The sequence below is a fragment of the Mangifera indica genome, chromosome 16 (assembly GCF_011075055.1).
Source record: "Mangifera indica cultivar Alphonso chromosome 16, CATAS_Mindica_2.1, whole genome shotgun sequence".
Lineage (NCBI taxonomy): Eukaryota > Viridiplantae > Streptophyta > Magnoliopsida > Sapindales > Anacardiaceae > Mangifera > Mangifera indica.
Window position 1 is genome coordinate 11,613,297 of NC_058152.1, and position 22,931 is coordinate 11,636,227.

The 22,931-nt window shown below is 30.5% G+C and overlaps 2 protein-coding genes across 3 annotated transcripts; one reads left to right on the forward strand and one right to left on the reverse strand.

Annotated features, from left to right (window-relative positions):
• The first annotated feature begins 2,942 nt into the window (after positions 1–2,942).
• On the forward strand, positions 2,943–5,247 carry LOC123199713 (alpha,alpha-trehalose-phosphate synthase [UDP-forming] 1-like). Of its 2 annotated transcripts, XM_044614763.1 has the most exons (4): positions 2,943–3,211; positions 4,068–4,168; positions 4,790–4,878; positions 5,004–5,247. In XM_044614763.1, the coding sequence occupies exons 1-4, from the start codon at positions 3,198–3,200 to the stop codon at positions 5,133–5,135; spliced, it is 336 nt and encodes a 111-aa protein (XP_044470698.1). In that variant the 5' UTR covers positions 2,943–3,197; the 3' UTR covers positions 5,136–5,247. The 2 variants fall into 2 exon arrangements, 1 of the variants encoding a protein (XP_044470698.1); XR_006498407.1 differs by lacking the exons at positions 4,790–4,878; positions 5,004–5,247 and having other exon boundaries at positions 2,943–3,369; positions 4,068–4,167.
• A 4,265-nt stretch (positions 5,248–9,512) lies between these two features.
• Positions 9,513–19,429, reverse strand: LOC123198560 (disease resistance protein RPV1-like). The gene is made up of 7 exons (XM_044613256.1): positions 18,800–19,429; positions 14,872–15,949; positions 14,458–14,751; positions 12,468–13,703; positions 11,531–12,222; positions 11,169–11,286; positions 9,513–9,775 (listed from the first exon to the last, which is right to left on the reverse strand). Exons 1-6 carry the CDS (start codon positions 19,390–19,392, stop codon positions 11,214–11,216), a joined length of 3,966 nt encoding a protein of 1,321 aa, XP_044469191.1. The 5' UTR covers positions 19,393–19,429; the 3' UTR covers positions 9,513–9,775; positions 11,169–11,213.
• Positions 19,430–22,931: the final 3,502 nt, after the last annotated feature.

The window sequence follows — 22,931 nt, forward strand, 5'->3', positions numbered from 1 at the left end:
ATACATGCTTAGATTTGGTGGGGAATGGGTTGATGGATGTTATAATATTTTAAAATACATTGGTGGAGTTTAGACATTAATTTCAATGCATAGGAAAATCAATTATGATGAATTTGTAGAAGCAGTGTATTCTCATTTGGGTATCGATCGAAGTTGTAATAAGGTAAAAATTTATATGCTAAATCTAATGGAGTTTAGTGATTTGTCATATTTGTTAAATGATGACTATGATGTTTGAATTATGATAAAACTATTAAGGTTGCGCAAAAGGTTTTGGTTATTTCTTGAAGTAGTGACATGCCCAATTGAAGTTAGAATCAACTATGAACAATAACAACTGGAACCATAACAAAGGTTTCATCAAGGGGTTTATCGATCCCTATCCATTGTAGTTTACTCTTTGGATAACATATATATGTAACTGAAAAGTGTGCCAAAAAATAGCAAGGTAAATATGAACTTTAATCATGACGGTGTTGAGGTTGGGGTTGGTTAGATTCCTTCGTCTCAAAGATTGGGCACATGGTGAAAGAGGCCCATAATTCCTATGAGGTACACATGAAAGATGTTATCAGATGAGTGATTTTTCTATAGATGATTTTTACTCAAATGAAGAAGACGAGTATGGTGGTTATAATGATAGTGGTGGTGATAATAATGGTGGTGGTGATGACAATGATAATGCTAAAGGGGTTGATGATGTTGGTGATGATGCGAGGGTTGCTCAATCACGGATAGTGCAGCAAAATTCAGTTCACATTGCTTCAATGCATCATAGTTCCAATCTCATTAATGTGTAGGTTCTAAATCTATTTTTTAGTAGTCTAAAGCCTTATAGGGATGTAGAAAATGAATGAATTGAAATTCACGCAGCTGCACCACAAGATGAGAGATTCAAAGTGAAAAATCAATTTGCTTGTAAATAGGTTTTAATAGATATGTTATACAGGGATGCATTAGAAAATGGTTATCAATTCAAGGTTTCAAATTCAAACAAAAAAAGATAGGATATAAAATGTGTGCATCAACAATGCAAATCGAAAACAGAGGGATAAAGTTAAGTAATAGTGACATTTTTGTGTTGCAAAAGTTAGGAACACATACTTGTCTTTGAGATGTCATAAGACCTCATCATAGACAAGTTGGAAAAAAGACATTTGAAAAAATATTATAGACATTGTTTACTATGGGTGACCGTATGTATAGACTGAAAGACATCATAATGGATATCACAGATAGGTATCAAATTGATATCTCTTATGCATAAGCTTGACGTGTCAAGAATTGGGCTTTGAATGAGATAAAAGATTCACCGGAGGAGTCATTTAGACTATTACCAGCATATTGTTACAACTTTGAATAATGAAACCTTGACATTGTTACACATATAGACACTAACGTGGATAATTGATTTTATTTTGTCTTTATGACTTTAGAATGTTCCATTAGAGTATTTTGTAATTGTTGTCATCCCATCATTTGTATTGATAGAGAATTCTTGAAAAGTCAATGTTGGGGTACACCTTTATTGATATGGGCAGGGATAGAAACAATCAAATTTATCCATTAGTACTTGGATTTAGTGTTAGGGAAAAAGAGGTAATGATAACTTAGACCCTGTTCCTTCAAATGTTACATAGGTGTATTGGAGACCTCTTAGATTTAGCAATTATCTCAGATAAACACCATGTTATAACTTATTGCATGAAAGAAGTGTTCTTGAATACGTACCACAGTTAATGTAACCATCATATAAAAGGGAATATGTGTAGTTGGTACAAACAAACAAAATATTTCAAAGGATTATTTTGGAGAGCCACAAAACATATGTAATTAGCCAAGGAGATGACATGACATGACTGTGTATAGGTGGACATTACGTGATAGGATTGCATATAGATGCACTCTTCCGATGCCTGTGTACATGTGTACTCTGGTATTGTTAATAAGGAGATTAGATTTCTGTGGGAGATCTTACAAGGGTATGATCATTATTATGTTATTCTCCATCACCAACGTAATCCACGACATCTCTATACCATGATGATTCCATCTCAACCATGGACGAAATCAAAATAGGAGTCATGACATCCTATCAAATGTGACAAATTTTAAGCTAAAAAAAAAAGGTTGTTTTCACGTATAATGTTATATATAGTAATAATGTACCTAAGAAGCCTCAAAGATGCAGTTAACATCCTCCTTCTTTGGGCCTTCTAAACTCTTCCATTTCAATATTCAGGGGACATTATCTCTAGATTTGTAAACCACAAAACCGCCCATGTTGCTCAGAGTTTCAAATATCCACAACTACAATATTGAAAATATGTTATTAGTTTTACATAAATGTAAGAGCAAGATAACCATTATCTTAATATTTAGGTTATCTGAAATCCCATTGCATATCCCATCATCCTATAAGATAACACTGAGATATCTTCTTTATATGATGGATATACTTTCGAAACTTCATTACATTTATTCTCTATTGTCCAACTTACACACTCTGTTGTCATCCTCCTAACGATTATTCCTTATGAATGTCTATTAAATACATCCCAATCATTAATTAGACCGAGGATGCTTTTCGACATGACTTTCTTATTATCTGATCTCATTAGTCCATAATGGAGAAAATATAGGACATCTATTTTTACCGCATCTTCGTCATTGTTCCCTAATGTATTATTTTTAAAAACTTTGCACAGATCACCGTACGACACATGTTTGGTACTTGAAAAGTACCTCTCTCTCAACTGTGTTTCTCCTGTCATAATATAATCACTCGTATCTATCTTTTTACTAAATTTCAACCCTATTACCATAGCAAACTCAATAAGGCCAAATTTATAGTCCACCCCATTTACTTTAAACCAAAATACCTCTCTCAACACTCCCCTATTAACTTGTCAAAAGAGTACACAATGCATCAAAGTCGATTTATATTTATGAATTTCAAGATTCAAAAATTGTCCAAAATAACTTTCCTTGAATATTTCTTTCTAGTGAAGATTAAGATTAGTCCTTATATACTTCACCGTTTTTACGTAACTTCAAACTTTTAAAGTAGCCATGAAGTTATGAAAATCACCAACGGAGACCAAGCGACGAACTGAGTGGACGACCGACCAACTGACGACGACGAGAGACGATATCAGACCGAGAGTCGAACAGAAATTGGCAAAATCCTAATTTTGATGTGTTTTTTAAGGTTTCAACTGTGATTGGTTTTGATGCGGGGGTTTTATCTATTTTTTAGGTTTAAGCTGCTTTGTTCCATCGAAGTCAATCCTATTTTTTGGATTGCTGGTTTTATCGTTCTCTTAGCTTTTTGTAAAACCCTGATAGCTAATTTGGACTATGGCCAAGGTTTGCTCCTAATTTTTAAAATTATAATGTAAAGGAAGCCTTTGAATTCTTGATATGATATAGACGCAAATTTTTCCATTCATTTGGTTCACGAGAAACTGGATGAGTGTCATCATTTGTTTACCATTCATTTGTCTTTGTATGTTGTTAGAAAAAGTGCATGTGTATTATGATGCTGACAACGTGTTTGACAAAATTCCTATTGAGTAATATTAAAAATTTTCATCTTAATAAAATTTTAGTGCATTATGAGTGGACAGAGACATAAGATTGACTTCTATAAATTGCTCTGGTAATGGCTGTTTGAAGTGCAGTCTACATTGGTTTTCTCATTCAGAAATATACAAGCGATGATTGACAAACGAATTTTAAGTTGAATTAAATAAAATAGCAAAAAAATTAAAAAAAATGTTACGTATATATTTTTCTCAAGCCCTGTTTTTTGTAGTTTTTATGTCGTCAACACATACTAATAAGTAGTAAGCATCTTTCTCATAGTTGTGCCCTCAAAAAATGTGGCCGCTTTGTTATTTATTCTGCATGGAAAGTTCGACTCAAATATTGAATTTAATATTGTTGCTTTGTCTGCTAATATTTTCTTGAGTTCGTCTGTTATTTTGTTTGAGTTAACATAATAGGGTATTTTTGGTTAATGATTGTTTTTATTTTGTCCTAATTTATTTGTTTGTTTTCCTAAGGGATGGGCTAGGGGAAAAGTTCCTTGAGGAAAACCCTGAATGGCAGGAGAAAGTTGTTTTGCTGCAAACTGCAGTGCCAACAAGAACAGATGTTCCTGAATGCATGTCCCTTCTATAGTTTGTTGGTGCCTGTTTCATATATTGTGTTGCTTATGGCACTGTTGTGTCAAAAATTGCATATTATTAAAGGATTGCTTTACCTATTCTGAGCTTATGGATTGATCTTTGCTAGAGTGTCTATTTTTAGTTGATCAAGTCCAATCAAATATCATAAATTGTGTCTGGATATACTGACTGATTTTATAGGTTTTTTTGCACTTCATCTTGGCGGATTATGTTGTATATTTGGATGCTACCCATAGATAAATCTGTAATGTTGCTTACAGTTGCTTGTGAGTGATTCACCGTATTGTCTTTTCAAATTTTTACAAACTCAGCCTGCTGCGTCACTTTTTTTTTGTTTTTCAGTTTGTTGTCATTTATTCATGACACTCCAATTTCTGCTTCCTTTGAACAAAGCTAGGGTCTTTAGTGTAATGTTTTACTTGTTTGGGAACTTATGAGTTATGATCATGTTTCATTAACTTATGAGTTATGAGTTACAAACTATGCAGTCTCTTTTTGTGCTTTCATTAACTTCATTTGTTAGTATTGTTCCTTTTCATACTCAATTCGTTGATTTTTAACATGATGCTATTGATTTGGCTTGTATATTTTCACAGATCAAAAACTTACAAAACAGGTTCATGAAATTGTTGGACAGATCAATGGCCGATTTGGAACACTGACTACTGTTCCAATTCAGCATCTGGTTTGTCTATAACTTCCTAGCTTTGTGAATCCTTAAGGTGCTTATTGTGTTTTATTCTTCTTTAGCTCAGTTTGTTACTGAGTGAATTATTGATGCGTACCTGAATCCACCTTCTGTTTTCATAGGTTGAATTTCCAGAAAATCATTCCTCCACAAATCTGCAGCTCCCCTCTTCAGTACCAGACAACACCCTCACACATTCATTCGGCCTTCAACATTTTCAGCATCAACAATGGTTCAATATTGTAAATGACTAAGCAATGAAACAGTGCATATATCAAACCACAATTAATGGAACTGTGTATTCATTAATCTCAGTTTTGTATACATTCAGTTTGATTACAAAATAAATTCTTTTTCATTCCAGAATCTAAATTCTGATTACATAATAAGTGAGTACAAGTTCCACAAAACAGCAACAAAACATTCCACATGACTTTCGAGAGGCTTGTACTCTCCCTCACTTCTCTTTTGAATTCTCCCTCTGTCCTGCCTCCTCCCTACTCTCCTCCTTTTCATCTCCTCCTTCCATTCTCACCAACTCTCTGCCACATATCATCCTCTCTTTTGAAGCTTCCTGGTCAAGGTTGACTGCCACCTGTGCCAATTGTTTTTTGCCCAGCTGGCCATGTCTTTTCCTACGCGTAACATATACGTTAGTTCTAACAATTATGAAGCAGTGTTTCTTAAGGCTTATGTTCAGCTGAATTTCAACATTATTTTATTCTGTTGTAGATGTAGTTTAGATTTGTTGGCAATATAGAACAGCCTCAAGGTTGCCTACATACTTGGTTCAACATGTTAGGAGAATTATTAGCTTAAACATAAGGTTTTGGGTTTAGTGTAACTGAACACGAGAGATGGGATAGGACTATTTCTATGTTTTGATTGAAGTAAAGTTAAACAAAATGTTAGAGCTTGTCATAGAAGATACAGTATGAGTATTCAATAGAATTTACATTGGCAACTTTTAATATGCTGGCTGTCCATGTTATTCACATTGGCAAATTGAACCCAACGCAAAAATTATATTATCGGGAAGAATGGGCAATAGAATTTTACCAACCTAATATTAAAGTGGCAAACAGCAATGCTGGGATGGATAATGACTTTTTAGATACAGAAAGATTAACTAAATTTCCTTTCATGGACTATTTCTTTGTATTTAAGTTGACGTTTTGACTTTAGCATTTGCAATGCTGCCTTCTAGAATCATCTTCTAGTTGTCATCCTCAAAAGAGGAGGAATTGCATCATTAATTACTCTATAGTCTGTGGAGTTCAATGGATTATCCTAGAGAGAAAACATGAATAATGAAACTTATTACTGAAAAGAATTTCTTTCAATGGTCTTTCTATTCATACATAAACTATTAGCCAAATTGTCTATTATGTCCAGTCTTAGGAGCTAAATCTTTTATCTTTGATGCAGTGCATGGTACAATTTGTTGTAATGATTGGTCTAGAATGATAATTTTTTTAAGCAATTAAGACTTTTTAATGAAATTTCCCTCTTTTCTACAAGATCGCTCTCTGGACTTTCTTCAATTGTGTGTTTTATATGCAGTTACTGGTATTAATCAATAGTATTAATATACTGTGTTATGTAAGTATTTGTTGTATCTTGACTGTTATGCGAAGACTTGTTGCAGACTAAATAATAGCAGTTACAAGTTATAAATGGACCCTTACTTTTTTACTAAATGTCTATGAACACAGAAACATCAATGCGATTTCTTGAAGTATTTATTTCTTTTTTTCTCTTTTCTCTTTTCTACTTTTCTAGTTCAAATTGGTTTGCTGCTGACAAGTTGAGTGTGTTGTGGGCTATTGTGTAATTTTTGAGTGAAGTATTTGTTCTAACTATATGGTTTTCTACTGTTATAAGATGGGTAATTTATGAATTACAATTTCGTCCTATTCGATGTAGTATCTGAATTAATCAAAATGGATTTTATTTTAAGGTTAGCATGATAACATTTTTGCAGTTGTAGTTATGTGGATATGATATCACAAGAACAACAATCAAAAGTATTGTTTTGGTTTAGAGGATTTTGGTCATTTCTTTCGTCTGTTTGTGGATGATACAATGTAAAATCATTACAATGTTTAGTTGCCACCAAAGTGAGTTTTATTTAGTGATTACTTTCGTGCTTATAATGGAGTGTTTTGTGGACAAGTGTTGTGGTAGTTCTAAAATCAATATTGTGAATTCTTCATTCTTGTTCAACTAAACTATGCTGATGTCTTTAGCTAAAGTTTCAAGTTCTGCAGTATAGAACAACTTGGTTAAACCCTTAGAGGACGTTTGATTTTGATAATGTTTTATTACCAAAATAGAGAGAGTACTTTGAAGATAAATTGATTAAAAGATTGCTGGGTATAAATGATTATTATATTTGATAAAAATTTGATAAAAGTGATTACTTAAAATTTGGTAAAAATAGATAAGTATAAATAATTATTATGTTTGGTTAAAAGTAATAAAAAAATATTAATAAATTATTTTACTTAAATGCCCTTGGATATAATTATTTTTAAATATTTTTTATATTATTTGTTATATTAATTAAAAATAAATTTATTTTTGTTTTAAAAAATTGATAAATAATAATATAATTATAATATAATCAAGATTACCTTGTTAATTTTTTAATACCTAAGATGAAAGTGGTAATCAGATTATTATTTACATTACCTATCACATCAACATTGATAATAGAAAATTATCGCAATATTTTATAACTGACAAACCAAACAAGATAATATAAGTAATAAAAGATAGATTACTAAAATAATTTTTAAATCTCTAGAATTAAACGACCCCTTAGGTTAATAGACTTTGTCAATAAGGCTTTCTCTAGTCTTGCATCAACTAAACCCTTCGTTGTACCACTCTACATGCATTTTGTGTCTCCATTTTTATTCTAATAAACTGTAAAGTGGCTTATGTAGATTGAATTCAGAAGGATTTTGTCAAATACTATTAAGCTTAAGGACTTGTGAAATTTCATGAAAATATTTGGTTGCCTGGTTGGATTTTTTTTTTTTTTTGATTATTAATTTGATAGGATTGACATTATGGGTGATTGAATCTATTTTGGTTTCTTTTATTTTGTTTGATAATTAGTTTGTGAGAAAAAAATATATGTTTGAATGTGTGTGTGTGTATGTTATGCACATTTTAATCCAATCCTTTCTTCATAATTTATAGGTACTTGAAGATACAAGTGAATGATGAAACAATTGATTCTATGTGATACATAGATTCTTATTTAATAACAATTTTTTGTTTTGATTATAGAGAGAGATTCTCATAATAAGAAATTTATAGTTTTTTTTCTTAATTTTATAATTATGGATTATAAGAAAACTTTAAGATAATTGTGATTAGAATATAATCAATGTTAATAATCATATTTTGAGAATCCAAACTTTATTATCAATTATAATAATAAAAATATTTATTATTGATATTATATATAGTGACATGTATATATTGTTATAAGTACAAGAAAATTTATCGTTGATTTTATATTTAGTGATCGATAAATATTATTATAACAAGAGGGATATTTATAGCTGATATTATGTATAGTAACAGATAAATATTGAAATAATAATAAAAATATTTATTATTGATATTACTATTTTTAACAATAAAATTTACATCTTTTATTATTTATATTAACGATAAAATTTCTTTCTGTCATTAATATTTTTAATGGTGAAAATTATAATGGTGTTGAGAATTTTTTTGTCAATAAATTTTTTTTTAACGCTGGAAATTATAATGGCAAAAAAAAAGCTTTTAAAAACTAATTTTTCTCTAATTATAGCGCATTTATTTTGTAGTGTTAAGTTCAAATAGATTGTTTCCCTCATTATTTAGCCCATTTATTACTAAGATTTGATGAAATGAAAAATTCCCACCATTCCGTCAGATTAAATTTGTTAAAGTAATTTATTAAATTTTACAAAATTGTTAAAATTACAAAATAGCCATTAAGCTATATAATACTTCCCCCCCTCCCCAAAAAAAAAAGAATTATTAAATAATTTTTTATGCCACTAATTTATATTAATTTCAATAAAAGATAATAAAAATTTTATTAGTACAAATATAGATATGTGATGTTAATAACATATAATCGTATATTTGAGATAAATTATAAGTTTTGAAAATATTAGGCATTTTAAAGAACTTTTAAGGGGTTTTTGAAAATTCAAAAAAAGTTTGAGGTTTTGAACTTTCCAAACGTTTTTTAGTAGTTTAAAAAATGACAGTCACACCTCCAAATAAATTAACAGAACAAATTAGGATTTTAAATATCATGTTACAAATTATTGAAACTATATTTTTGTTTTCAAAATATATAAAGTGGATACGGTATTTTTTAAAACAAGATAAGGAAAATATTATTTGCCTTTAGTTAGTTTTAAAAAGTATCTTTACACCCCTGTAATATTGTTCAAAGTCCAGATAGACCAAAGTGTTATTTAAACTTCAGATACATTATCCATAAATCAATTATCTTTCAGAAAATGTTTGTTCGTGATAATATTGATGCAATTTTGATCAGAAGTCTAACTAATTCAAAAGGAATCTGATTAAGCAAAATATAAGACCAAGGTAGAGATAGTAGGCAAAAACATCAGGAAAAGCTAACAAAAAAGTAGTGTTTCAAACAACACAGAGCATTCAAATAATGGGAGCATACAATATTACAGTACAATTAACATCATTCCAGAGTCCAGAAAAACCAAACACCAGCAAAATAATCCTATGCCAGGTAAGAAAATATAGAAAACATTGGATGACGGTCACTGGAAAATACTTGTCCACATGCCCAGTTGTCGGCTAAATCATTAACACGTGAGCTCGAGATCAACCCAGTCTGAAAACACGATGAATAACATATTGTTAGGAACCTGATGAAACCAACTCGCAGCTTAAAATTGGAATAAGAAACGATAGTAGGAAATATCCATGGTTGAAGACAAGAAGGATTTCACTTACCATTAAAAAAAAAAAAAGACTAGAAGGATTTTATTAAGACTAAAAGAAAATTACAATAATAACCTCTCCCTAAGATTAGGAAAGCATAATAGATACTTTCCCTAACAAGTGAGAAAAGGTACTTAGGGAGAATACAACAGAAATGAAAGATTGATGTTGTGATGGATTCAAAGAATTCAAACCGATATTTATAGGCAACCATGACCTCCAAATCGATAGTAAATTTATACATTCACATTGTTAAGGACAAAAATTACAACCATTAAATGTCTTAACATAATTTTGTAGTCTTTTGCCAGAGATTCAGAAATAAAACTTCAAGGGTTAAGGTTGAATAGCAATAAAATATAGAATGTCTATAAAAAATAATGAAATCTACCGGTAAAAATTATATTAATATTTTGTATATATTAAACTAAGAACTTTTCTAAATTAAGTTCATAATTAAGGAGGGTTTTTTGTCCCACTTGACTCCCTAGGTCTGCTGTAGCTTGCAACCCCTAAATTACTTGTTTCCACCATCCAAATACAGTTTTTTAATTTTTTTATAAACCAATAAATTACCTTGCCTAAATTCTTTGTTACAAAGATTGTGGGCCAATTAATTACAATGCATGCTTGTAAATTCTTGTCAAAGTTTACATGCAAGCCAAGTGAAAGTGGCTTTCACATTTCAGCACATCAGAGAAAGAAAGCTACTTCAAAAATTCTTAAATAGAATAGAGAGCAGCAAGCATAGGGCACAAATAGAGATTCTGAAGGCAACAAATCCTGAAACCATTGAATTATTATGCAAGACACCACTACAATTATACATAATACCATGAGTAATGTGATACATATTCAGTTTTGAGTATTCAATTGTGTATTCAGATGATGTGTCATAATGTGATTATGTGATAAAGTAACATCCAATCATATAATAACACATTATTTAGATATTCAATTAAATATTCAAAATTAGATGTACATAATTTTACTTTAATACCATAGAGAAAGTTCTAATACTTGTACAAAAAAAAAGAGTACAAAACATGCACTAAAATATGAATAAAAACACAAATTGATATCTAAATGAATATTCATTATTAAGGCATACATATGTGCATGCGCGTGCACACGCACACATATACACATATATTGTATGTATGTTATTAAAACATCCATAATGGATATTCAAATAAGATTGATTTAAATTCTTTTTAAGAATTAAAACCCAATACATGTAAATGCCTAACGTATTAAAGCCCATGTATACTAAAATCCATCACCTGATATAATAAGCTCGCAAGGGGATTTCAAGCTCCAAGTTTCATTCAGGGTCTGGCCCAGTCCATGCGCCTCCGATGCTGATGGTGTGCTAAAATTTTGCACCCGATGTACACTGAACTGTAAAAAACAATGAATATTTACATCAATACAAGAATGCAAGATCAGTTTCCAAGCACTAAGACTTATGAATAAGAATACAACTATATTTATATATAAATTGAACAAACTTATTTGTAAACAGTAAGGTGATTGTGATTATTTATTTTTTATCTTATTTCAAAATTATCTAATTAGATGCTACCATATCAGGTTACGTAAATAAATTTGTATAATATGGGTAGATAAGTTGAATCCAACTTACTAATCCCTTCGTATTGGAGGCTTGTATATTTCTGAATAAGAGGACCAAGTATCCAACATTTCGAATGTTTTGCTTTCGTCCATTTCTTCATGTTGCACGCAGCAAAAGAGATAGCACCTCAAGCAGGCATTTATAGCATTTGGAAATCTCAAGTCTCTCTCCAGTGTTGCAGCTGTTTTATCTTTGGCGTACAGCAATCTGACTCCACAGTTCTTCACTTTGCATTTTTTCCTGCAGTTATTACTTCCATGCTCAACAAAGAACTCCATGTAGCCCTTGCTATCCAAACTGGCTGTAAGCAATTCCAGGGCCATGATTTCATAGTCATATCCTAAGAATAAATGATCTCCTGATTCAATAGCCTCTTCTGATTCAATAACTTCATGCCCTTCTTCATTAAACAAGCAGCCAGCTGAAACGATCTCCTCATTGACTACCAGAAAACAACGAACTTGGAAAGCTTCAGCCTCTTCGTAGTCCCGGAATGATGCAACAGCGCAAAAAGCAAAACCAATTAAATCATCATTAAGCCAATCTGTTGGAAGCTCTATATAACCTGTCTGACTGGTAAAAGGAAACCAGTCCGGAATTTCGTTTCCAGGGTAACATATTGAAGCCTTTGGCAGGCTGTATCCCTTTGGCAGGTTATATACCTTTGGCAGCTTAACCCTTGACAGCGATGTTGTGTTTTCCTGTGCCAAGAAAATCATCAACTTCTAGCCTTATTAAACATATTATTTAGAGTAATACAATGTGTATTCACTTTGAATATACAAATGAGTCTATATTTAATGTGTGTTATTATATAATTTAGTGTTATTTTATCTTAATTAATTCAAAATCACTTAATTATTTAATAACATATATTTGTATATTCAAAGTTGTCACGTACAATTTTATTATTTTATTTATACGGAAAAGAGAGATATAAACTTACTCCAGAGCTAAACCATAGATCTGCATTTCTCTCAATATTTGTCAGAGTGTCAGTCAGATTCAGTTTCAGATTGAAACAATTGATAAAGCTGATTTCCTCATTGTGAGTTCCCATGCTTAGGCATTGAGTTGGTAAGCCTGATACCGTTTCTAGTGATGTGCAGCCCTTTGCTTCTATACGTAGTGACTTATCTGGAAGCTGCGGTAAGGACTTCAGCTTCCGGCAATCGCTTAAACCAAGCTCATAGAGCTTAGAGAGCTCTTTGATGCTCTCTGGAAGAGTCCTAAAATTGTTTCCACCAAGATATAAAAATGTCAGCGAGTGTAATTCACCAAGATTTTCGGGTAACACTTCGATATAACAGTCTTCCAGATTTAGATGCTCCAGTTTGTGGCAGGCTGGCAACTGGGACAGTAGCGAAACCGGTGGCTTTTGAAGCCCACATCGCAGGAAAGATAATTTCTTCAGGTTGTTCAAACAAGTTAGAGTCAATGAAGGTATATCTGTTATACCAATTCCCTCAACTTCAATTTCCTCCAGGGCCTTCAAATTCTTGAGGCCATCAGGCAATCTGTCGATTTTCGAAGAGCCCGAAAGATAAAGACATTGAAGAGATTTAAACTCACCAATGCTCTCTGGGAGACTCTTTAGTCTTAAACAATTTTTGAGACTCAATTTCAGGAGAGTGGATAGATGCTCTAATGGCGGCAGTTCTTCAATTGTAGTTCCATCTAAATATATCTCTTCTACACTACCAGGGATGTATGGAACCGTTTCGATCTTTGGACAATTGGAGAGAATAACTACTCGAAGATTTTCTGATCCACCAATGCTCTCTGGAAGACTTTCCAGTTTCAAACAATTCTCGAGACTCAATATTTTTAAACTGGAAAGATGCTTCAATGAGGGCAATTCTGTTATTGCAGTTCCATCTAAATACAACTCTTCTACCGTCTCCGGGATGTATGGAACTTTTTTCAGATTTGAACACTCGGAGAGGACAAGTTGTCGAAGACATTTGCAACAAGGGTTGATCGTAAGACTTTCAAAGCTTTTACATTGTTGTAGATTCAAGAGGACAAGCTTACTGAGACCACAGATAGAGGAGAAACCCTCCTGCAAATTTGTACAACCTTGTAGAATCAAGCTCACAAGATTTGGGCTTCTTGAGAGATTTGGCATTTCAACTAGATGCTCGCAGTTGCTAAGGTCGATATGTTTCAACTTATAAAGATCCTGCAACAAAACAACAAATTGAACAAATTAAAGAAATTGAAACAGCAAATCAGAATGGCCAAATGACAATGTCCCACCCAAGGATTGATGAACGGACAGATCCCTAAAAGCCAATTTCCCACTCAAAATTAAATTTGTTAAATTTTTTATTAAAATATTAAAGAGAAAAAAAATGTCTTCTAGCTAGATAATATATGTATAGATAGAAGTGTGACATTTAATTATTTGTTTGGGGTCCATTGTAATTTTTAAAAATTTAGGAAGATTATTGTAAAATTTTAGGGAGTTTTAAAATTCTAAAAAAGTTTGAGGGTATTTTTGAAATTTTTAAATTTAATATGCCCTTTAGTTGTTTTAAAAAATTTAATAACACCTTCAAATAAATGAATTGGATACAACAAATTAGAGGTGTGAATATCATATTAAAATCATTAGGATTATAAAAATAATTTTAAAATTATGAGGTGACTGTGACAATTTTGAAACAAGACAGGGAAAATGACTATTTGAAAAATGACACTTACACCCCCACTTATACTCTTTACCATGATATTTGATTAAAATGACATAATACCCTTTTATTGGTAAAACTAATTATTGACTTAAACAAAGAGGTGATAAGTTTGTTTTTTTTCAAACTTAAAGAGTGAGATTCTACTATTTCATCAAACTTTGGGTGGAAAATAGTTATTTGGCCTTTAAATATTACAATTTAAAGCACAAAATAGTAATATAGAAATTAACAAATATATACCTTGACACCAGTCCAAAGTCGTTTAACCCTACCACAAGTCATGTAGAGGGCAACAAGGTTTTCTGGATTAAAATTTCGTGGCAATGATTCCGCAGAATAATTATACCAACAAAGGTACCTTAGCTCAGAGAAATCAGATTTCAGGTCTTCAAAACCATATACCTTGTTACCGCGGGTAAAGCCGTAGGCTTCCAGGAACCTCAGGTTATACATCTTCTTGAAAGCTTTTGGTTGTAATTGCATCTCTCTTGCTTTAGACAAATCCAAAGTTATGCTTCGAATAGCTTTTTTCCCCTAAAATTCAAGAACACATTGACAGTATATTAGTTTAAACATTATAAGACATCTTACTTACTGCTAGTGCACATAACTTTGTTGAAAATACAAATAAAAAATTAGTGTTTCAACTCTCACCGTATTTTTGGTCAACACCGAAAAGATGTCCTTCTCATCCCATAACCGACTACGTTTGCCAGGATCATCAACGGATTCTTGTCGAACAATTTCTTTACCCATTTCTTGAAGTAAATCATGCATTGTTATGATGTTGGATGGGGTAGTGATGAGAGACTTTTCAATGAGAACATTTATACAACTATGTGAGACAAAGCCACAAGAATCCAAGACCTCTTCCAAAAGATATCTTCCACAACCTTTAAAGAAACATGCAATATCCAAAAATACTTCTTGTTCGTTGTAATCTAACCCATCATAACTCACTTTGAAGACCCTTTGGATATCCTTATGAGGACTTTTCTTCAAGTTTTGTAAAACACCTTCCCAATCTTGCTTTGTCCTCTTGAATAGAGAGGACCCTAAAATTTTAAGAGCTATTGGAATACCTTTAGCATATGCTACTGCCTTTGATGATAGCTCAGAATAATCTTCTGCTGGGCTGCTTTCTCCAAATGCATATTTGTTAAAAAGCTGAAAAGCTTCATCCCTAGACAATTCTTCCATCTTGATTATGTGTATGGGATCCACACCACATTTTATTAGAACTTGTTCATCCCTTGTTGTTATGATTATTCGACTTTCAGAGTCCTGGTAATCAAAATCTTCCATTAAACATTCCATTTGTTCTAACTTTGTCACATCATCGAAAACGATAAGAGCATGGCCAAGCCTTCTTTTTTGTAAGGTGAATCCGATATTGGGATTTTTGTCCCCAAAAATTTTAGAACTAAGTCTTTGGCGCAAGTCACTTAAGCCCCCACTTTTTTCTGATTCTTCTCTAATGTTCCGAATGAAGTATGAAGTTTCAAATTGTCTAGAGATCTTTCTAAATATAGCACCAGCAAGAGTTGTCTTCCCTATACCTCCAATGCCCAAAATTCCTAACTTGCGAACATCATCGGATGATAATAAATTTTCAATTTTCTCAATCTTTGAGTCCAACCCTACTAGGTTCTTGTTGTCAATTTCCAAGTACTCATCATTCAATTTCTTCAAAATATCCTCAACAATATCCTTTACAAGTGTTGATTCATCTCTGAAAAAAAAAATAAAACAATACTAAAAATCAGATAAATAAAAAAGATTGTACTAAATAAGTGATCAAAGATTTATGAAAAATGTATGGATAGAGTATTAAGCTCCTCTATTGCCCTAAATTATATAATATAAGGTTGGCATATAATAAAGAACTGTCATGATATGAACTAATAAATATTTTCTTATTAAAAAAATTAATGTTCAATTGCACCAAACTCTGGATTTAAACATAAATGATAATCACTTGCAAAACGTACGAATATCAATGAGATCTGCCAACTGACGAAGATCAATGGTCAACTAATACAAAAGAAACGAAAATGCAGTTTATGGAAAAAAAATCAGTAATTAGCTACCAAATGAATCATATTTAATTTAGACCTTGGTCTCTTTTTTTTCCTTTTTTTTTTTTTTTTTTGCAATTTTCCCTTTGATAGTTTCTTTTAAGGTCGAATAGTCAATATGATGAGTTTTATTATTACAATTTCAATAACAAAACGCAATGTATTGGTAGCAGATTATACAAGGATGGATTTGATGGATATCATTTCTATTAATAATATTACTCTTGTTTAATGTATTTTATTTTTTTAATTATATGTTAGAGGTTATAATATTTTTCTTTCGGCAAAGGAATGCAATTGCTAGTAGGAAACTTTCTTTTTTAAATTAGAATTAGTTTTCCTATTGTTATTGACCATGATGAAGCCATTTATAGCCTAAGGTGGACCTAAGCTATCCCCCAATATTTCATACAATTTAATTACCCCACTCAAAAAATTATATACAACAATATAGTGGTGTATATAGTCTGAGTTGATGTGGTTTGAGAGTTTTTTCAAACTAAACTTAAAAAAACGGTTTAAAATTTTTTTAAACCAAATCAAATCATTTTAAGTTTCAAACTAAATCAAACCAAATCATTTTAGGTTTCAAACTAAACCAAACTAAACTAAAAAATACAGTTTGATTTGATTTGAATTACGATTTAAATTATAGTTATCAATAACTTATAATATGTGATATGTATTTTATGATGTGATATTATCTAAATGAAAAATCATATGTATCATAAAATATGTCAAATTAATAAGATACAATAAATATATTCTATGATATGATATATATTTCTAATATAGATTAATACATTTTTTTAGGGAAAATAATGTGTAATTTGTGTGTTTATAAAAACTTTACAAATGTTAAAGATGTTTGTAATATTTTCTAAAATGGTGACATATCAATTAAAATTTTTTATTATTTTATTAATATTTTATTTTTAAAATGTGCATCATAAGAAACGATACATTATACATGGCATGGTAAATTACGGTTTATGGTTTGAAAATCACCTAAACTGTAACCCAATTTGAAAAAATGGTTTGAAAAATTTTCAATTCAAACCGCACTATTTTACAAATCAAACCAAATTATAATTCTTAAGCAGTTTGATTTTGTTTTATAGTTTGAATTAAATTATATACATCTGTACAACAATATGCTAAATTCATATTCGACTTGATTCAGTACTAAGGCCTAAAACAAGCTACATGAAATTTTATATTATAAATTAAAATGCCAAATGACTATTTCCCACGTAAGGTTAGATGAAATGATGTTATTCTCGCCCATTAAGGTTGAAAAAGTCAATTTTCCACCTATTTGTCAAAATCAACTATTAATTTTAACAATTAAAGACAATCTATTCTATTTTTTTTTTCAAATATTAAAATTGAAGTGTGTTGTGGGGTGTCAATGTTAATTTTTAAAAATTTACTAAGGATAAATGAATTTCTTCCCTTTCTTATTTAAGAAATTATCATATTTACCTCATATATATTGAAAATAAAATCTAGTTCAATAATTTATAATATGACATGTACATCCCTTATTTATTGTGTATTTTAGGGGTGTAACTATCAAATTTAAAATTATTGAGGGACATATTAAAATTTTAAAAATTAAAAAAACAACCTATACTTTTATCAAATTTCAAAACTCCCTTAAAAATTTTATTAGCACCTCTAATATTTTAAAAATTATAATTTAGTTCAAAACATATGATTATACTTTATTAAGACTCCCATATATATATTTGTATCGATAATTTTTTTTATCATTTTTAATTGAAATTAATATAAATTAGGGTATAAAATTATTTAATAAAAATTGGGGAGTAAAGTGCTATTTAGCTTGAGGGTTTTTTTTTTTGTCTTTAAAATAATTTTATGAAAAAAATTAATAAAATTTCTTAAAAAATTTAACAGATGGGTAGAAAATTGACTTTTGCAAATTTAATAGGTTGGAATATACCATCTCATCAAATCTTGGGTGGTAAACAGTCATTTGGCCTAGATAAAAAACCACATTTGATACAAACTTAATAAATTAAGGTTTTAACAAAGGATAAATTCTTTATTACCTAATAAATAATATTCTATTTTTATAGGCTTTCCCATGTCGGTATGATTTCTTTTATTCCTTTTATCATGTATTGATAAAAGATTATAATTGTATTGATAAAAAAATATTAATATTATGATTAAAAAAAAAACTTAAACATAATACTGTTCTAATATAAAGTAAAGGAAAAAGCAATGAAAAAAAAAAAGCTATTTGAGACGTGGAAGAATTTATCAATCAACAAAGGAGAACAGTTTGAAGCATAATAAAAGACCACAGTGTTATCTGAAACATTATGATCTTATAAAATAAATAAATTAAATTGAATAAAATTAATGTGTGATAATATGTGATTAAAGTTATATGGAAAAGTTAGTAAAATTTGTATATATGTTGAATATTTCTCAAATAAAATAGCCAGAACTGATAATAAATTTACCATTACCTAGTGTTATTTGAAACAAAGCCACCTAGGTTGCTTATGTCCGTCAAAGCAGTCTTCCATCTCTGCAACAACCCTGGATCTTCAACCTTAAAACGATCTTCAAGCTGGGAAAATGCCTTTCCAAAATCTCTATCTTGATGCCTTACATCTGATGGATCTACGCGATAAAAGACTGGAATTACAATCTGACCATACTTGTTCTTGCATTCAAGGATCTTTTCAAGTTCTTGGAGACACCATCTCGAAGAACCGTACCCTTCAGAGAAAATGATAACTGAGATCTTTGACTGTTCGATTGCAGTCAAAAGAGCTGGAGAAATTTCTTCTCCTCTGTTAAGTTTAGAATCAATGAAAGTATTAATGTTTTCCCGGTTGAAGGCATCATACAGATGACTTGTAAAGTTTTTCCGAGTCTCCTCACCTCGGAAACTAAGAAAAACTTTGTACTTTAGTTTTGGAGTAGTAGAAGAAGAAGACGAAGAAGAAAAAGAAGAACAACGGGAAAAAGAAGAAGAACGGGAAAATGAAGAAGAAGGGGAGAAAGAAGAAGAACAGGAAGCCATTAAGTTCCAGTGATCAGAGGCACTGCACATATAAGAGAGTAAAAGAGTTTATACTTATATTCGATTCTCACAGAGTCTTTGATTGGTTTCTGTGCATTTCTACTTTCATACTTCTTTCTCCAAAGTTACCTGACTTTCTATTTTATTTTTTCATCTTTTTTCCCGGAAGACACATGCCTTCCACAAAATCTTGTGGGCTAAAGTGAGAGTAACTTATTTCAACTATTGACACAAATCCAAACTCACCACCCGTACAAATGGTCACTCTTTAAAAATTTATTTTGTCATAATTCTTTTATTTTAACATTTAATAATTCTACCAATCAATATTTAGTGTATGAATAAAACTTTCATTTAACTTGATGGTGGATTGTTGGGCTAGTCGCTTTGAGGTTTCCCAATTTGATGGTCATACTTCACCAAGTGGAAATCCTATATAAACATGATTAAAGATTTATTTCTTTTATTACAATACAAAAAACAAGTTAATTATATTGATTGCATGATCCCAATTTAATATGAGACAATTGATTTTTCCTATAAACGGGATGAAACAGGAAGATAATCTTATAGTTACTCAGTAGTTCAACTTCTAAATAGAATTTACTAGTTGTTTTTGAGTTATGAAATATTCTGGTTTGACATGAGTTTGATTGTTATCCTTGTAGCTTGTCAACAGATAGTTGCTTTTTGAATGTTGATTTCTATGATGAAAATTTGAAATTAGTAGTGAAATTTTGGATTAATGTAGAAAATTAATTGATCTTGGAATTCGCTTTAAAAATGCAAAGACATTTTAGAACTCAAAAAATTATCTTTGATCAATGGGGAACAAGTGTGGCATCCATTAGGCTGTTAGCGTTTCCACTTTGAAATTGAAGTTAATTTTTTCTTAATAACGCTTTGTTTGCTTTTTCCTTTTTCATTTATTGTTTTTAGTTACAGGATAACATAAAATAATAAAATTACTTAGAAAAATTTTAGTGCTTTCACTTTTTGTTATTTCTTTCGGCGCCATTGACAATCGTTATGATTAGTATCACTTAGATCGCCAAAAGATTCAAAACTAATTAGCCTCCACCAACTTCTCAAATAGACATAAACCTTGCTTTAAATTTTTTCCTACTTTCAGAAGTCGGGGCTATTGGTTAGGACTATTGAAATTTTCAAATAGTCAAGTGGCATTAACCCTGCTTTTTGTCTACATTCAGTCATGTTTTTTCTCAGAAGATGCTGCCTTAATCTTTATCGTTTTCATCTGTTTTCTTGAAAGATCGATGCATGTGCCTGCCCTGCCCAGAATTAAAAAAATGTGAATGAATGAATGGTACATACAGTGAAAAAAATATATTTTGTTGATTAGGATGAATCTTTTGAATCAGATTCTCAGCATTTTAACTTTATCTTTACAAAAGAAGTTGCCTCGCCAATTTCTTTAATTCTTTAATACAATTTGAGTTATAGGAACTTGAATTCAAGTTTGGATTGAATAATTCAAGTTTAAATTACTTTGAACATTCGAGTTTGAGCTAATTCAAATAGAATCTAAAGTTAAATTTTTTGTCCGGTAGAGCTCAAATCTTATTTTGTCGATCTTGAACTGACTCTTTTAAAATCAATTTGATTTCAAATTTGGCATTGTTTAGACTCGATTTGAATAGAATCAAGCCTTACAAATAAGCAACTGGTGAACCATTCACATTTGGTGTGATTGCATTTCTCAGATTCATTAATTTACACACAAGAAATTCCTAAATGAGACTATGAGAGTTCACATATGTAACAACCAATTTTGAGGTATATAATAAATAATGATAAAATAATCTACCCTCCCCTTACAAGCAAAAGTTTTCAAATTATAACAGTGACCTCCCCAAGTCTGTTCAAGAAGATTTAACCATTTTTGTGAAATTCCAAACATACCCTTCTACATTGCCTCGATCCTTATTGCAGTTTTTTTTTTAATCTATAAAAATATATTTTAGTCAAATTTCTTGCATAAAATCTTTTATTTTCTAATATAGAACAATGGGCTGGAATGCATCAAAAGAGATGGAGAAATATGATCGCTTCTAATAAGTTTTTTTCTCATTAATGAAAGTCTCAGTCAATTTTCTGCAACAAGGGTTCATAAAGATGGCCAGTAAAATTGTGATCCTTCTCTGAAACTAAGAAAACAATGATACCATTGTCGAGCAATGGTGGAAGAGGACAAATTAAAATGCCATCAACTTCCACGGATAAGACAGTCACTTCCACATATAATTGAGCCTTTGCATCAATCTCTAAGCATTTCATCAACTTTATCTCTTTTCCCATAAGATGCCTTCCTTTTTCTTTTTTGACCAGACTTTTTATAATCGCATCCCAACAAGCAATTAATAATCCGTTCACATTTGGTGTGATCGTGTTGCCTTCATTCATTAATATTCATGACCAAGAAATTCCACAGCAGGAGTTAAAACAATAGTGACCTCCTCAAGTCTTGCTCAAGAAACTTTTGATTGTTTAAAATTGTTTATAATATAGTCTTCTTCGTGACTCTCATGCAATCAAATAATTTAATTATTTATTTTATCTTTAATTTAAAATCACTCAATTAAATGATGATACAGTTATTTTACCTATTTATACATTTTCAAACTAAAGCATAGCTGTGATACAAATTTTAAGCCTTTAAATTATATAATTTTAATTAATTTTTAAAATGAATAAATGATAACAATAGTATCAAATTTCACTATCCAAAATATATATCTTAATCCAGTAGTCTAAATATCATTGTATAATTTGTGTTTAAAAAAAATGCTCTTGCACATGATCTGCGTAGTATTATAAATATTTTTCTCCCATGTTAAGCAAATATAGAAGACCAAACTAAGACATCTAATAATTGAGTAATAATAAAAGTATGTATATCTTGTTTTAAGTACCTAGTCAGGTTTTTAGATAATTTGTCATTATGTTATTAGATAATTTTAAATTAAAAATAAAATAAAACTTAATTATATGATGATACATTATTTAAGTACTTAATTAGGTACTTAAAACTAAATACACATGATATTGCTCATTGAATTATTGACTTCTTGATAATTTTGATTCATATTGTTTTGTAGTGGAATCGTTTGAGTACTTTGTGAGAAATAATATTTACTTTCCTATTCGGTTAGATTTTGATTAGATCTAATTTTAATTTATTTGATTTTATTTTATTTTAATTGGATATTATTTTTCTTGTTTCATAAGATTAAACTTCCCTTCTAGATTACTCTGTAATATTATAAATTTTATAATATTTTATCAATAATAGTTATTCAATTTATAACCCAATTTCTCAACTTTTACATAATATCAGAGCGACTAATATCCTCTTGTACTTTTAACTTTAAAATTTTCCCTTTTCCAAAAGAAATCGGAATTTTTTTTTAGTTTTGCAAAACCACCAAATCCCCCCTATTCTCTTTGCTTTGGCAAAATTTTGTTAACCCTTACATTTTTTTTAGCCTCTCTCGCCACCCCTAACCTTTGGAACATTGCTGCTTCTCTCTCTTCTCTTCTCCTGAGTA